Genomic DNA, 14,145 nt, shown 5'->3' with positions numbered 1-14,145 from the left:
CTAGCAGGTAAGGCAGAACCCCGGTTCTGTAGGGAGATCTCTAGGGTTGTCTATCGTGGGGCTGCTAGCAGGTAAGACAGAACCCCGGTTCTGTAGAGAGATCTCTAGGGTTGTCTATCATGGGGCTGCTAGCAGGTAAGACAGAACCCCGGTTCTGTAGAGAGATCTCTAGGGTTGTCTATCGTGGGGCTGCTAGCAGGTAAGACAGAACCCCGGTTCTGTAGGGAGATCTCTAGAGTTGTTACCCTCGCCCACTTTCCTCAGCACACAGCAACCATCCCAGACTTGTCTTCCCTTGAGTTTAAACACTGGCGGGGGTAGGGTGTCTATTTTTCTCTTCCTTGAGCCTCCTCCAGAGAGAGCAGATTGAAGTTAACAGAACATGTGGAGAAATGCAAAGGCCCTCGGTATAGAGCCCAGCAGCTGAGGGAGCTGGAGGAGGGGAGCAGTGATGGCCCAAGCTGGGGTCTGCATGGTCCAGCACTTGGAAGTTTTGGGCAAGCTAAAAGGAAAGTTTCCCTAAAAATGGACTGGCATTTCTGAAGTGTAATTCCATATTCCTACACATATGTATATGTATGCACACACATTTAAATATGGATATGCTCTTTCCCACAATAGAGTCAGAAAATGGGGTAGGGGACCCTGGGAGTCAAGAACTATTTTTGAATTATTCCAATGCTTTGCCAAGACCTTTGGGAACAGAACTTTCCAAAAAAGAATTGGAATTGGAAATCATTTCAAATTCATCAAAACCGCAAAATGGCAACGCAAGAAGCACTCACTCTTTACCCAGAAACTGCTGACGATACAACTGTTTAATGTCCCTTCCTAGGCTGCTCCTTATCCCAGATGTCGTCATCACACACGCGTGCATGCACACACACACACACACACGCGTGCACGCATGCACGCACGCATACCCACACACACACATGTATACATATTCATAAACACGCACATAGGCGCACTTCACTCCCTTACTGTTTGATTTCCTGTGATTACAGGCTATTTACAGAGACCCCTCTGCTAAGCAGAGCTGTAGTCTATGGTGAATGACAGGACAGAGGCCACCTTGAGGCCTGGCAGCGGCCATGGGAAGGCCTTTCTTCTGTGGTCCAAAGTTACCCAGAAATACCACACCTTCTTTCATAGCGCTGACTGTGGCCACACCCTTTGAGACGATCTACATGGGCCTTTGGAGCTACAACTGTGTCCTCTCCTGTATCGCTATTGGAGGCATGTTCTACGCCCTCACCTGGCAGACGCATGTGCTGGCACTTGTCTGTGGTAGGTTTTGAAGAAAGTGACAACCAAGCCCCTCTGGCTGGTCTTCTATTGGTTATATGCCTGTGCTAACTTGTTAGAATTGGTGGAGACAAGATGAGAAGGGACTATCAACCCTATGAAACGTCACAATGAAAGTGGGGAGAGGATCAAAGGATACACAAGCTCCAACTTCTGACCTCAGAGAATGCATAGTCAGGAGAAATAGCTGCAAAGTAAAGACTAGCATCCGGTAAATGCTGATGTTGGCCACCAGGGTTGTAGCAAAGCCAGCTCTGGGTCTGGACCATCCTGGTTTACTAGGCAGTAGCTGATGGGGAAGAATGCTGACTCTGCTGGTCTTCTTCCTCACAGCCCTGTTCTGCGCATATATGGGAGCGGCCATCTCCAACATGATGGCAGTGGTAAGTCTGGGCTAGCTGGATACCTGCCTAAAGTCTTCCTCCCCATCAGAACCTTCTGGGCACTTGGGGGCTTAGAGAAGACTGGAAATGGTATAGGGTTAATAGAATCTGGTTCTTCACCCAGTGTGTGTGTCAAGGTTTATCCATGATGCATCCAAAGGAAAACTCTTTGCATGTAGTTCTACAGTTTGTGTGTGTCTGTGTCTGTCTGTCTGCATGTATGTCTGTGTGTATGTGTGTCTGTGTGTCTATGTATGTTGAAAGAGCAGTGAAGAACAGGGACAGACAGATAAGGCTGGGAGTCAAAACCATTCAGGCCCAGCATTAAAAGATTCTGAGTTTACCCAAAGAGAACAACACCTCAAATCTTTGCCCAGCTCCTCTAACACTGAGTCCAGAAACACTAATGCTTCACGTGGCAGAAGGCAGGGCTCCCCGTGCTCAATTCCTATTATATCCATCTCCCCAGGTTTCTAGCCCAACACAGGAGCCTGGAAACTTTCTTCTATCTCCTGTTTCAATTTGCAGGTTGGCGTGCCACCAGGCACCTGGGCCTTCTGTCTCTCCACCCTCACCTTCCTTCTCCTGACGAGCAACAATCCTGGCATCTACAAGCTTCCACTCAGCAAAGTCACCTACCCCGAGGCCAACCGCATCTACTTCCTGACCCTGAAGAGCCATGAAGAAGAGAAGTCCCCCAATGGTGACTAGCCCAGCTCCAAGCAGAAACATGCTTGCCTGCCTCCCTGTGCTCTCAACTCTGGGCCAATCAACTTAGCCCACATCCTTTGCCTCTCCTTGCACCTGCAGCAAATCAAACACACCTGGCCCTCTGAACCCTGAAGCTGATTTGCTCCCTCTGCCCAGATCTTTATAACTACCCATGGTGCAACCTTAAAGGAAGCTGGAACACCCTTGCTGGTGTTGGAAGTGAGGAGTCTGATTTACATGTTGTTGGCATAAAACAAAAACATTGCTTAGTCTTTGGAGAGGACACTGGCATGTCTGAAACAATAGATGTTACAGGACTGGCCTTGCGGAGTGGTTCCTAGACAGGCAGAGCAGAGACACGTGAGAACATGTAGTAAGAAGTAAAGGCACCCTAGTTTAGAGTTGGGGTTGATGGGCACAAAGAGCTTCCCACAGAAGAGGGTTTTCGTGGTAATAAAATAGTCAAACATGGAAAGTTGGAGCCCTGGAAATACGCATAAGGCATCTTGAACTTTCAAGCTTTCCCTGCCGCTAGCAGTTAGACAGCTTCACTGGCACTTGAGATATAAGCCTATTTCTTCATCATGTATAAACAAAATACCTAATAACTAATCCTAAGATGTGCCACCTCTCCCAGTCTGAGACCCTAAAGCCTGTATAGATAGCCATTCTCTCTCCCCCTCCCTAATGCTCACTTCTAAAATACTGGTATTTGGGGCTATTCATCATTTTTAATAACATGCCTCTTCTTTTTGCTAGAATCCTAGTCAAACCCATGTCATGCTTGTCCCTTTGAGTTCCCCACTCATCCCAAACATTGACTTCTGATCATTCTTTGCGCCTATATTCACCACCATCTTGCAGACGTGTGCTCATCCATGTGTTACTTCTTTGGAAGGCTTCCTTGGGGATCTTCAAGTAAGACCTGAAAGAAGACAGGCGATAGGTTCTCCAACTCTTCACATGACCACGTCTGGACATGGGATCCCCAGTTGTCCATAAATTTTGTATCTTCATTTCCTATCTCTATTCCAAATTAGAAACATGATTCCTTTTTCTTTGATAAATAACCTTCCTTCCTTCCTCGTTGTTCGCTCCTGTTTATAAACTTGAGCCTACATGTCCTTTCATATCAATCTGCCTTTCAGCCTGTAAACCCACGTCTCTCTTCCCCTCAGAGGGTTGCTCCAACCGTTGGCATGATCGCCGCTGGTCTCCCCTTTCTAGCTCTGACTCGTGTTTTTCCCCACCCCACTGTTAATCCTCCGTGACCGCTGTTCCAAGTCACTTACCTCCCCTTCACAGTTTTTGCCATTGGCCTTTTGCTCTGTTCTGAGGTATTTCTTCCCTGTCAGCTACCAGCCATGGGTTCATTCCTGCAACTTTGCAGGTGCACTGAACTTGGGGTTCAGAAATCAAAGTTTGGGTTCTATGAAACCTTTGGGGTTGGAGATGCACTCGAACTGCCATGTGTGTTCATAATTTTTGGCTATCTGTTTCCTCTTGCCTTTGAAATCTATGTGACCCCAACTTCATCCCATTCCCCCTAATTCCATTCAGCTGGGCTTTCATGTTGGTGACCATGTACTATCCGCCAATGCTCAGAGCCTGAGAATTCTGCCTTATGGTCTGATCGTATTTGCTCATTTACCCAGAAGATTTTGTTAAATGGAATTATTAATATGTTACTCAACCCTGGGCTTGACAATGAACCAGGAGAGAATCAGCCTCATCCCTGCCTTCAAGGAATTTGTTTTATGGGGATTTGCCTGGCCAGCTGAATAGCATCACCTGAGACAAGGATGCTGGCCAGCCAGCCTGAGTGTATTTAAGTTCACAGCACCCGTTTTTATAGCATTTACCTGATCGGTAAGGACTCCAGGAAAATTTCTATGCCTCTTCTCCTCCTGCCACCAGTATTTCCTGTAGCTGCTACCCAAGCATTCCCAGTCATCCCTGAGGTTTGGAACCTGTTCAAATATAAACAGCCCTGGGCTAGTAATGGCGTAAGCGTGGTCGGTCACTCGCATCTTAGGTGGTTGGTGTCACTTCTGAGAATAGGTTTGATTACAAGGAATGAGAGAGTACCATGAAAACACAAGCAGCATATTCTGAACCTGTCTGTGATAGAAAGGGGCACGCTGAGATGAGGCCAAGTGGGGTGAAGAGGGGCCAAAGCATCCCTATCCCGCTGGGCATAGTGATAGCATGCCCTGCAAAGAAAAGCAGACAGAGCCTTCCTTAGCTGTCTGCAGTGGGAGACTCCCAAGCACAGCGCAGAGGATGAGCCAGTGAAACAAGTCAACTCGCCTGAGCCATGGTGTCTGCTTAGACTCCATTTACCACCCAGGCAATGCAGAAGCAATTGGAGACCTGCAGAGTCACTGTCCGGTGGGCAGAGGGCTGGACCACAGTTCCTCTTTCAGCTCCCAGTATCCATGATTCCGGGACCCTGAGTTCGCACTGAAGAATAAAGATGAAATATCACTAATACGGCAGAAACATGAGAATACAGAGATAAAAGTTACCAACATATGCCGTTATTGCTTTCTAGATTTTTCTAGAGTTTGGCCAATCAGTCATCTGGTCAGGTTCCCAAAATCCTCACCCTGATTACCTGAGAGAACATGGTGGAAGGGTGAGCATCGGTCACCTGAGCTTTCCCTCACTCTGCTCCTCCCCGTACCTCTTCCCTCTGAACTCTAAGACCCAACCACCACTTGGCCTTCTCAAACTGCATTTGTGACTGCATCAAGCCAGTGCTCCCCCATATGCCAGTGTGCTTCCTGTATGGCTCTGAGCCTTTGTTCCCTCCGATCCTGTGAGGGACTGGAATCATTCGCACCCAAAGCTAGGTGGGAGTGGCATTTTCGCTGTGGACAGGATTTCCACCCAACAAAACCACACACAGTCTTATCTGGAAACTCCTTTAAAAGAAAACAATCCACATTTTGTGTACGTGCTCATGTGTGTGTGCATGTCCACATGTGTGTGTGCTCGTGCACATGTATGTGCATGTGTGTGTGTCTGTGTGTGCTTGTGCACGTGCATGTGTGTATGTGTGTGCTTGTGCATGTGCGTGTGTGTGTGTGTGTGTGTGTGTGTGTGTGTGTGTTCTACTTGTACTTTTTCTGCCTCTAGCCATTGCAAGAAGATAGAAGAATCCATAGAGACCCCTTCTGCCTCAAGGGGAATTAAAGTTCTGAAACCTCAAGGACTGAAGTGGAAGGGAGGACAGCAAGTCCCCTTGAACCCACCCTTTATGAGGGATAACTCAGATTCTCCAGACTGTTCTTATAGTCGGGGGTAGGGTCTCCTTGAACGTGGAACAGTAAAGCAAAAGAAACCACACCTTTGGAGCCCAGAGAGCTTGAACTTGAATTCACTCCACAAGGAGCATGGCCCTTTTTGCAGAAGAATCTGCTTACCACTTTGGCCTGGTATTAACTTTACTCTCCTCCTTCAAATACGGAAATGCAGAGTTGCAGGAAGCTGGAGCATTCTGAAGAAAGCTTCATTCTGAAGTGACTTCCGGTTAAGCCTTGGGCACCTAAAGAGACAGTCTAGCCTAAAGAGCTCCAAGTGCCCTTGGTAGTGTGCTGGGACCTGTTAGACACAAGAGTCCACAGCTCATTCTGCTTTCTAGGACAGCTGAATGCCTCACCCTACATGGACCATGTGTGTAACATGTGTGGCTGAGAGATGCAGGGCCACACCATGGTTCTGTTATCTCATGAACCCTGTGTGACCTTCCTGGACAGCTTCTTCATGGGTGGCGGCTTCTCTTTCCCGCGTAGCTGGCCTATCCTTGTTTATGAGCAGCACCTCCACATGTGTCTGAGTTAACCAGGACGGATGCTGGAAAAGCAGGACTGAGCTCACTATGGAAAGTTCAGGAGCCCTTCGGAGAACCCGGGGCAGGAAGGCAAAGGGCGAGAGCGTCTAAGATGGAGCTGAGAGTCAGACAGGCAAGGGGAAGAAAGGGAAGGCTTAGCTAAGGTCAGTAGCCTGCCATGTAAGCCTGGAACTGGCCTACTCTCCTACAGCTCCCTTCCTGTCCCTGGAATGTGGGGGCACCTGGGCACCTCCCACCCCTTGTTTGCTTTTCACCCTCCTTGATCAAGATCCATCTTTGGGAGCCCCAAACACCTGGGGTAGGAAGGGACCCTTTGACGTCAGCGGGAGAGTTTGTCTACTCATGTGGAGCTAATGTCCTTGGCGTGAGGTGTGGTCCCGATCCTGAGGAGGACGCCACCTTCCTTCCACCCCTAAGCGTGCGAGTGTGGCATGCTGACCCATCATACTGAGGCCAAACAAAACATGTTTTGCTAGCCCGCCCCTGCCAAGTCATCCCATCAGATCCACGGCTTCATGGGACTTTCGAGAGCCAGCCTCCCTGATATATAGACCTCAGGGTATGTTCTGGCCACTGTGGTTAGATCATGCCCTTCTTAGTCTGAGAGGATCCTGGTGAGCAACCGGGAGACTCTGGTCAACAGGTGTCAGGAGGAAAGCTCTGAAATTTTCCACAGAAAGACATTTAGTACTAGGCAAAAATTTCCATTGAGACACAGGTGCAGGCACCTAGTCCCCAGCCTGTGTCCTGCCTGTTGGGGAATTAAGTGCATGTATTGGGCTTGGAAGGCAAATTGCCTCCCAAGGAGAAAAACACTGAGGTAACTGCTTAAAGAAAAATGCTGGAGCCAGAGTTCTAACGAGAGGGGTAACGCCTGAGGAAAAAACAAAGCAAGAAGACAGTTGTCAGGTCTGCGCTTTAAGGAAAGTGAAGCTGCCTGACCCGGCTGGCGCGGAGACCATGGCAGCTAGAATACATCTTCCCTGGGGCGTTTAGAAAGCAGCTTTAGTCAAGAAGGTCAGGGTGCAAGAGGGCTGCTGAGAGGCGTTTGTCTATCTTCTTCCTCAGTTGGCAGACCCATGCCAGGCATGGGCTTGGGGATGAGAATGACTGGATTTACAGGAAGTTGTCAAGAGGATGGGCTGAAAGATACAGGGAAGTGAGGGGGTTCGGGTATAGGAGACAGCGCAGCGCCCGGAGCTGAGGACGAAAGCCATTGGAAAGAAGTTCCTCTCAAGCCTGTTGGTCTAGATTCCTCCAGCCCTGTCTAGGAATCAAAAGAAGCCCAGGTAAGAGATGCTGGGGCAGAAGTGAGCCAGGTAGATGCCACCTACAGGACCACCTGGCTTTGCAAAAGGAAGCTGTCCTTTCTTCCATTGAACTGTAATCTGGGGACGCAGTCATGGGATAGGAAACCCATTAAGAATTTGGGCAAAAAAAAAAAAAAAAACCTAGTTCTTGGAAACTTAACATCTAAAAGGCTCTTAAATATTTGCAGTGCAAACCTCTTGCTTTATGGATGGAGAAGCCATGGCTAGTGCAGAGACTTACCCGAGTGATGACTGAGCGTGGGCCAAACTTCAGGTGTGTGAATTGGCAACCTGAGCTGCCTGTCTCACGCATCTCACAGCAGAGCCAGGGAAACTAATCAGCCAGTGGATCCCCTTTCCCACGAGTGAGCCATGTGCTCTTTGTTATCCAATCCACGACTTTTCAAACCTTATAGCTCTGCCATCATAGGGTCTCCAGGGACGCACTAGCTAATGAGATGGTCTCGAACACCTTCCTCCAGGGAGTCGTTGCCTGCTGTTTGCAGAGACCAGTTACCTGCTCCAGGCTTCACCTACCTCTTTGTGTCTGGTTCCTTTTTGTAGGCACACCAGTAGAACTGGGTCATCCTAGTCCGTGTGTGTCTACACATACCAGCTCCTCAACAAGCTATTTCCTTGGTGCCCTCATATATACCAATTTCAATAGTATAGACTTATTCCACATGGTTATAGAAAGGAGTGTTTCTGGAGACCATACCATAAGAAGCATTATTCCAGGATATTGAAGCTATCTGATTGAAACAGGAACAATTTTTACAAAATATGTGATTTGTCTCAAGACCAAAGCATGGTGTAAAAGTATTTATCAGATATGAATTGAGATAAAAGTGCGTTTGTGTGTACACATGTATGCAGTTGTACACGTATGCACGTGTGCAGAGAGCTAATGTTGACATTGGGTAACGATCATTCTATATTTACTGAGGCAAGATTTCTCACTGACCCCAGAAATCACCAACTTTAGCCAGTCTGGCTTGACCTGGTCCCCTTTCCTGCCTCCCAGGTGCTGGAATTACAGACTTCACTACACCCTCTGGCTTTTCTGTGGGTCTAGGGATCCAAATTCTAATCTTCGTGCTGTACCGTAAATGCTGAATCTGCTGAGCCAGCTTCCCAGGGCCAACACAAAAGTTTTAATACAGAGTTCTAAAGGTTTTAATACACAGTGAGTAAATTCTCAGAGGAAGAGAATCGCCTCCCTGGGAGAGAATGGGGCACAGTAATATCAGGTAAGAAAAATGACCAGGACACCCTTCATGGGCCATTTGTATGGGGTCACATGTGAGTGGATAGGAAGCTGGGAACTCACTCTCAGGGTAGATAGTAAATTTTATGACTCCTTTTGTCCTTCCTGGGACTGTTCATTTAGGATGGTGGGGGGGGGGGGACACTGGGAGTTAGGCTATCATTGTTTTTATAATACAGTTCACTGGGTCAAGTGCTAAGCAGTTGGGATCTGACCATGAGAGTAAAGAATTTTTAGTTTTATTGGGGGAGGGATTACTTTCGGCCTTTTTATTTCTACATTTGCCCTGGCAGATCAACACAGTCAAATCATTAACAAAGGGGAAAAAAGTCTCCTTTCATCTAGAATTATTTGGGAGCTGCAAAAGAGCAGCCGGGGAACCCAGCTAACATTGCTGGTCTGCCACATATTCTTGGCCACATGACATAAAACGTTTGAGCCTTGTTTTGAAAATTAGACTGTGACGTCACTTGGAGGTCAAGAGGTTCCCAGTGATAGAAGGTGGGGACCGATGTAAACGGCAAAGGTTGCTATCCCAGAGGCAGTGTCGTCTGGTGCTTAGTGACCTCTGATCGGGAAGATACCAATTATACCAGATTGTGAAGGAAGAAGGGGTGGAAAACACAGAGTAGAATTAAGACACTAGGAAAGGGACTACAAGCAGGAATAAAAGAGAAAGGAAACCTACGGGGCTTGAACGTGGCTCCACAGAGTGATTTGAGGGAGACAGATAGGAAGTTCAAGAGTGATTACGAGCATGAAGAGGAGCCCTGTGCCCAGTCTAGGAGACCAGTAATGTAGGGGTAATAGATAAAGGCAGTAGTTACCGTTCAAGTCACGAGCAGGGTCGGTTAATAAACTGGGCTCTCGCGGAATCTGAACGTAGTTTTCACCTGGAGCTGGATGCACACAAGATGGAGATTCCCAGGTAGCTCACAGGAAGAGGTGAATTTTAGGGGGCAAAGCCTTCTTAACTCTGGATGGTTGGATCCAGAATGGCAGGCTTGTAACTTGGTTCCAGTTGAGGACATGACCAAGTCAGGTTCAGACAGCTTCAGATGATTTTCTGTGCTGTGGGTGACTTAGAAGATGGACTCAGTCTCCCAAGTTAATGTGACGTGATCCTGGAAAGATGCTTGAACTGAGGCTTGTCTCCGACTGAGGTGACAGCGTGATGGTCTGTCTTACTGTTATTAACACATTGCAGGGAGGAGCCTGTCACAAAGTTTCCATTCGCCCTCTTGACCTTCACAGAAGATGGGGGTCACCAGGCTGCATAAAACAGAACTTAATTCTGAGAGCCTTGCTCATTTCCTAATGATATTGGAAATGAAAGTCGGGCCAGACTGCAGGAACCCAGGGAACCCAGAGTGGAAATACTGTGTTCTGTGGTGGCTGGCTACCTCCGAGGTCCTTTCTATTTTTGTGAGGAGTTCCATCCGCCCAGCTAAGGTATGCACTAGAGCTGTCAGATATTTCCATCCTTGCACAAGGAAGGATGTCAGTGGAATCTGTTTGCCAGTCTACCAGCACAGTCCCCGACTCTGGACAGGCTATAAAAGGAGACGGAGTCTAACACTCCTCTGGGATTGCCCTGACGAGTGGGGCAGACTTTGGAAATAGACTATGTACAGAATGTCTGAGTCTATGAGCAGAGGCCTGATTAGGATTTGGAGAGCTTTAGCCCTCAGATATGCAGTCTGAGGAAGATCGTTGCGGGAGCATCAGCTTATTTTCTGGGCTCTGCGACCATCCCTCTGGGGTGGCTATAAAGCCCTGGTCTGAAGTCTGTTGAGGCTCTTGATATTTTGAAAGTGGGGAGAGGGCTTGAGTGGAAGCTAAAATTCCTGTTTGGCTTGTTAATCAGCTCAGCTTTTACCCAGAGAAATGTCAAAGGGCTGCTTTAAGTGAATCTTGCAATGTATGTAGTATATACATCATGGCCACCTGAATTCAAGGCCAGATAGCTCCTAGAAGGCCTGTGATGTCAGGGGCATGTTTAATTGGGTATCATCAACAGTGAGGATGGCTCTTTGTTTCCTGATGGCTGCATGGGTGTGGGTCACGTGATAAGAACGGGCCAAATCTGTGCCGCTATTTCCTCTGATTTCTGACCATAAAAACTATTAGGGTCTTTCAGAACTCTGCAACCAGAGTGGTTGTTAATGGGCAGCCAGGAATGGAAGTATTCCACAGTTTACAAGGGATTTGCTGGGTAGTGACGGCAGGGAAGGTCTTTAAAGCTATAGATGATTCTGGACCGTGATGAGACAGGGACTTGGCGTCAGGTACAAGGGTCATAGAGCATTTAGAATCTCAGAAACTTAGATGAGCCCGAAATGTAGGCATGGTGGCTCTGTCTGGGGAAGGAATGGGGCACCTAGATAGGATCATAAGGAATGAATGAAAGATGTTTGTTTAGCATACAGATTAAAGGGGACGTGAACCAGGCTGGGTGGTGTTTGCCATCAGTACCAGCAAGGGGGATGGAAGACTGAAAAGTCAAACTGCAGACCATACTAAGGGCTGAAAACTTAGCCACCGCATCAGAGAGAAGAGTGATTTTTCTCCCTGTCACATATAGACTTCTGCAAGGGCCATCCCAGACCTCGAGAACACAGGAGCTTGCAACACCAGAGCCACACATTCCTCAAAGAGAGGGTGGGCCTCCTTCCTTGTTGACGCCTCAGAGTCAAGGAACAGAGTCAGGGGCATTTGTCCCTCTTTGGGTTCCATCCCTCACTGGGAAAAGAGAGACACTCTCGCTTTCAACAGGCCTCTACTTTGCAGATTGGGCATGGCCTTGCGTGAGGCCTGTAGCCTGGTAGCCTTGGGCCCTCTCAGATGAAATGTCCTGGCTAGCCACAACAGTAGCGGGAAAGAGTCCTTTGGCTGGAGACTAAGTTAGTTTCCTTAGGCTAGGTCAGATCGTGACAGGATGGAGGCCTAAGATGTCCCGCTGTGGGCAGGGAAGACTATTGCCATAAGTGTACTGCCTCTTATCCCTTTCTTCCGCTAGTGTGACCTTTCGGGCCAAAGGTCTCCTCCCAATTATTAAAGGACTCAAAGGCCACATATATCTAATAGGTAGAGGATGGAGTCTTCAGCCTGTGGTCTTGTGTCTGAAGCTTTTTAACTCCTGTTTAGAGAGTCTTAGCTTATCTAGCTATGGCCGGGATAGCTTGGCCCTCTGGACTCTCAGGACTGAGGCTAATTTATTTTCATAGACACTTCAGTTATTCTAGAGAGCAGGGTACTCAGAAGCCCCTGTGCTGGTACTCACAGCTTATAATTGACAGCTGTAGTCATGGCTTTTTCCAGGATGGAGATATGTCTCAGCGGATCAGAGTGCTCTCTGTCCAAGCACAAGGATCTGAGTTTGAGCCCCAGCACCCACATAAAAGCAGGTATGGCCATGCATGCAAGCAACCCCAGTACTTGATGGGAGACAGAAACACAGATGGGAGGCTTATTGGGGCTTGCTAACCAACCAAACTGCTCCCCTCAAAAAAAAAAAAATAGTGAGCTCCAGGTTCAGTGGAAGGCCTTGTTTCAGTAAGGAGAAGAGTGGCTCTGGAAAGGAAGCCCAAGGCTCGAGGGGACAGCATTTACCAGACCAGAATCCACCGAAAACTTTCAACAGAGAGTATATGCTGTAGACAAGAACGCAGCAGCCAAATTCCAAGAGACAGACTCGCTCCCCTAAGGGACAATGGGGCACTTTAATGGCAGTTAAGAGAAGTTATTCAGCCTTTTCTCATGGGCCATTTGTCTCATGAGTCATATCTGTGTAGTGGGCAGCTTATTATCTTGTTAGGTAGTAAATTTTATAACCCCATCCATCCTTCCTGGCCATTTATGGAGAAGTTCCAAGTATCATTAGAGAGGGGTTGTAATTGTTTATATAAAATATCACAAGTCCACTGAGTCTGGTTCAAGTAGAGTCTTATTAATAGACAGTAGAGGATTTTGCCTTTTTTACGGCCTTCTATTTTTGGCTTTTTGATCTCTCTACTGGGAAATGGCACGCTGTGACCCTTGGATATCTCTACCTGTGGCCTCTGCCTACTGTCAGCACCACACCCAGATATACCCCTCCTGTCAAGTATGTACCCCACCGATACCTTCCATAACACTGGAAAGAAAAACAATTTTGCCCTCAAGGGCCAACTCTGATTAGCATTAGATGTTTGGGTCATCGTGTTAAGGATTCTGAGGATGTGTCTAAACTTACTGGCAAAGGTCTGCAATCAATTAGCTATGTCTTCCTAAGGAAAAGGGGAAAGGCACAAAAGGCCATGGTGTGTGGAAAGAGAAGAACCCATGACAATGACCCAGGACGATTTGTTCCCAGTGGTGATGCTTATTTTTGTAGGTTTTTTTTTGTTATTCTTTCTAATAGATGAAATAATTTTTGCTTTCCTTTTTAAAAAAAAGTCACAAGCCGATTGATTTCATGCAAAAGGCTCCAGCTAACTGTAAGACTCCTACATTGCTGGAATAAAATTCAAAATGAGGTCATACCTGGCTTCATAACTGACCAGCTATGTGGCCCAGGTGAAACGCTTCTCTCTGGGCCTCAGTTTCTTCCTACCAATGCCTAGACTCAAAGGTCACTTGGTTATGGAAGAATTGGTCACTCGGAGTATGTTAATTAGGTTGAAAAATATTTATCAAATACATTTCGCATGTGTTGCAACTATGCATGTAAAATTCTTCCACGAGCTGATGTGGTTGGTGTGTGCTGATAACCTCAGGGTACTGAAGGCTAATGCAAGAGGACTGTATATTAGGCTCTGCCTGAGATACATAAAGCAAAACAAAACAAAACAAAAAACTCTGCCACAGCCTAAACTCCAAAAGGCGTGACCTAGAACCCTTTGTGAAATCTCAGTGAGAATTCAGAGAATGGATGGACCCGTGTGACCAAACTAAGGCGAGGGGAGTTTCATGGAACATATAGAATCTGAACAAGACAGAAGGGCTGGGTACAGCTTAGGTGTGGGGTGGAGGAAACACTGAGAAGCCATGAAAAGCTAGCATGTCATAGCAGAACCTCTGTTAGAAGGAAAACTATGAGGTTGGCTAGTGACACTTGTCCTGTTAAAGAATATCTAGAAACGTGGAGGAGCTGGGGCATTGTGGCGCTGTGTAGAGTATTGAGAAAGAAAGTGGAATCTGACATACAGCTTTAGTTGGAATACAGAATGGATTTGAAGAACACAGATCAAACTCAGAAAGACTGGCCGTGCTAACACACAGTTCTGAGGGCGTAGATCCGATGGGAAGAGAGCGCAATGTCATTTTGAG

General features: G+C 47.3%; 1 protein-coding gene across 1 annotated transcript in view; it reads left to right on the top strand.

Annotated features, from left to right (window-relative positions):
• The window catches only part of Slc14a2 (solute carrier family 14 member 2), a 54,133-nt gene that overhangs the window by 20,620 nt on the left and 19,368 nt on the right, over positions 1-14,145 (top strand). Inside the window, exons 7-9 of the mRNA XM_038330657.1 lie at positions 1,156-1,290; positions 1,642-1,691; positions 2,220-2,394. Of these exons, the coding sequence (XP_038186585.1) occupies positions 1,156-1,290; positions 1,642-1,691; positions 2,220-2,394 (360 nt within the window). The remainder of the gene's footprint in view (positions 1-1,155; positions 1,291-1,641; positions 1,692-2,219; positions 2,395-14,145) is intronic.

This window comes from Arvicola amphibius, chromosome 5 (genome assembly GCF_903992535.2).
Source record: "Arvicola amphibius chromosome 5, mArvAmp1.2, whole genome shotgun sequence".
Taxonomy (NCBI): domain Eukaryota; kingdom Metazoa; phylum Chordata; class Mammalia; order Rodentia; family Cricetidae; genus Arvicola; species Arvicola amphibius.
The sequence above is the reverse complement of the archived record's forward strand: the minus strand, read 5'-3'. Positions and strand labels throughout refer to the sequence as shown.